The sequence below is a fragment of the Nematolebias whitei genome, chromosome 13, assembly GCF_014905685.2.
Source record: "Nematolebias whitei isolate Nwh7 chromosome 13, NemWhi1, whole genome shotgun sequence".
NCBI lineage: Eukaryota > Metazoa > Chordata > Actinopteri > Cyprinodontiformes > Rivulidae > Nematolebias > Nematolebias whitei.
The window spans coordinates 26,261,932-26,263,485 of NC_056510.1; the positions used below are offsets into that span (position 1 = coordinate 26,261,932).

At 32.5% G+C, this 1,554-nt stretch overlaps 1 protein-coding gene across 1 annotated transcript in view; it reads right to left on the bottom strand.

Moving 5' to 3' along the window:
* Positions 1-870: 870 nt before the first annotated feature.
* Positions 871-1,554, bottom strand: part of LOC119419222 (cell surface A33 antigen) — a 7,218-nt gene continuing 6,534 nt past the window's right edge. The window contains exon 8 of the mRNA XM_037686531.1: positions 871-1,538. Coding sequence (XP_037542459.1) covers positions 1,474-1,538 — 65 coding nt within the window. The 3' untranslated portion in view covers positions 871-1,473. The remainder of the gene's footprint in view (positions 1,539-1,554) is intronic.

A 1,554-nucleotide genomic window follows, 5' to 3' on the forward strand; every position in this document is an offset into this window, starting at 1 on the left:
AATCTGCAACAACATTGTTATTTTGAATGATTGTGATTATTTTTTAATGGATTTGCAGTCAAAAACATAAACTCATTATTATGCACGTCAAATCAACTAGTTGTGGGATTTGTAGATTTTTTATCAGCTTTTTTATTTACAAATACAAATCAAATTATTCAAAATTATTGTTTAAATGAAGAATGAAAATAGAAACAGAAGTGAATTATAGTAAAGGTGAAGTGAAATAAATTGATCATTGAAATTAAAAATGCAATTATATGAACACATTCACTTTGTGAACAGTCACTATTTTTGTACAAATTAATAAACTATTTAGTAAAATTGATAAATATGTAAATAAAAACTGATGTTAACAAACCTTTAATATACTTTTTATTTTTTATTTATTTATCAGGTCTCTCTTGTAAATGAGTCCTCGAGGCTCAATGGGATTTACCTGTCTAAATAAAGGTTGAATGAATTAAGCCTTGACACACTGAGGACATACTTTGTACTTAAAACATCTTAATTTGAATTGTCCATCGGGAGTAAGAAGTTTTGTTGCAAAGAAAGATAAATTTCCTCTAACATTTTGAGTAATAGTTTGTTTTAGGTTAACTGCACTGTAATAAATAAGCAACAGAACATCTCAGAGGTATGTAGTATGGATCTTACGTTAAATGTGTATTGCATTTTATGGGAAAAAATTACAACTCATGTGGAGAGAGACAAAATGTAATAAAACAAAGAATTCTTGTTTTTCTTAGTGAGAAATTGATGTAAAAGGTGTTCTGAAACATTTTGAAATAAAGATATTTTTCACCACCATCATTAGTACCTCTAAATTTGGATGGTAAATGATTACAAATATATTTACATACTTATGGATGGTTTAACAGGGTTAGAAGGTTTTTTAATTTGTTATTTTTGGTATATTTTGGTTCGGTTCTCAAACTGTGAGGCACAATCCCTGGAAGAGAGGACCACTGCTTTTTTTTTTCTTCATAAATTTTAAATTTTGGGCCTAAATAATTGCAGAGAAGACAAATGTTCATACATCATTGCCACTTGGACTTGTTTTTGTGATAGACCAGAGAAGATGGGCAAAATACTGGGTAGAGTGGAGAGAAAATCCACACCTTACTGGTCAGCCAGGGAAGAAATACTGGTGTATTTCTTTTTAATGGAGAAAAATGTTGCTGCCTGGAGTTGGTGTCACTAAGTCAGGGACAAAATGTCAGACTGATAATGGTCAAGCTGGGAAAATGCAGCTCTTGCCACCTATTCCAATTTTTTTTTCCTTCATGGGGTGCACGGTACAAAATGTTTGAGAACCACTGAAAGACTCAGACCTGGTCTTAACCAAAAATCTTGCCAGAAGCTGTTAGTGAAACATTTTTGAACTTCTAGAAGAGCTCCAGTAAATCAAAATTATTAATTTCAATTTCTGTGTTAACTGGCGCTGTAATCACAATTAGCTCCATAATGGTTTTACCGATCATCGAGTCGGTCGCGACTTCCATACCGATCCCGTTGATCATCCAACCGATCGCGACTTCCATAGCGATCCCG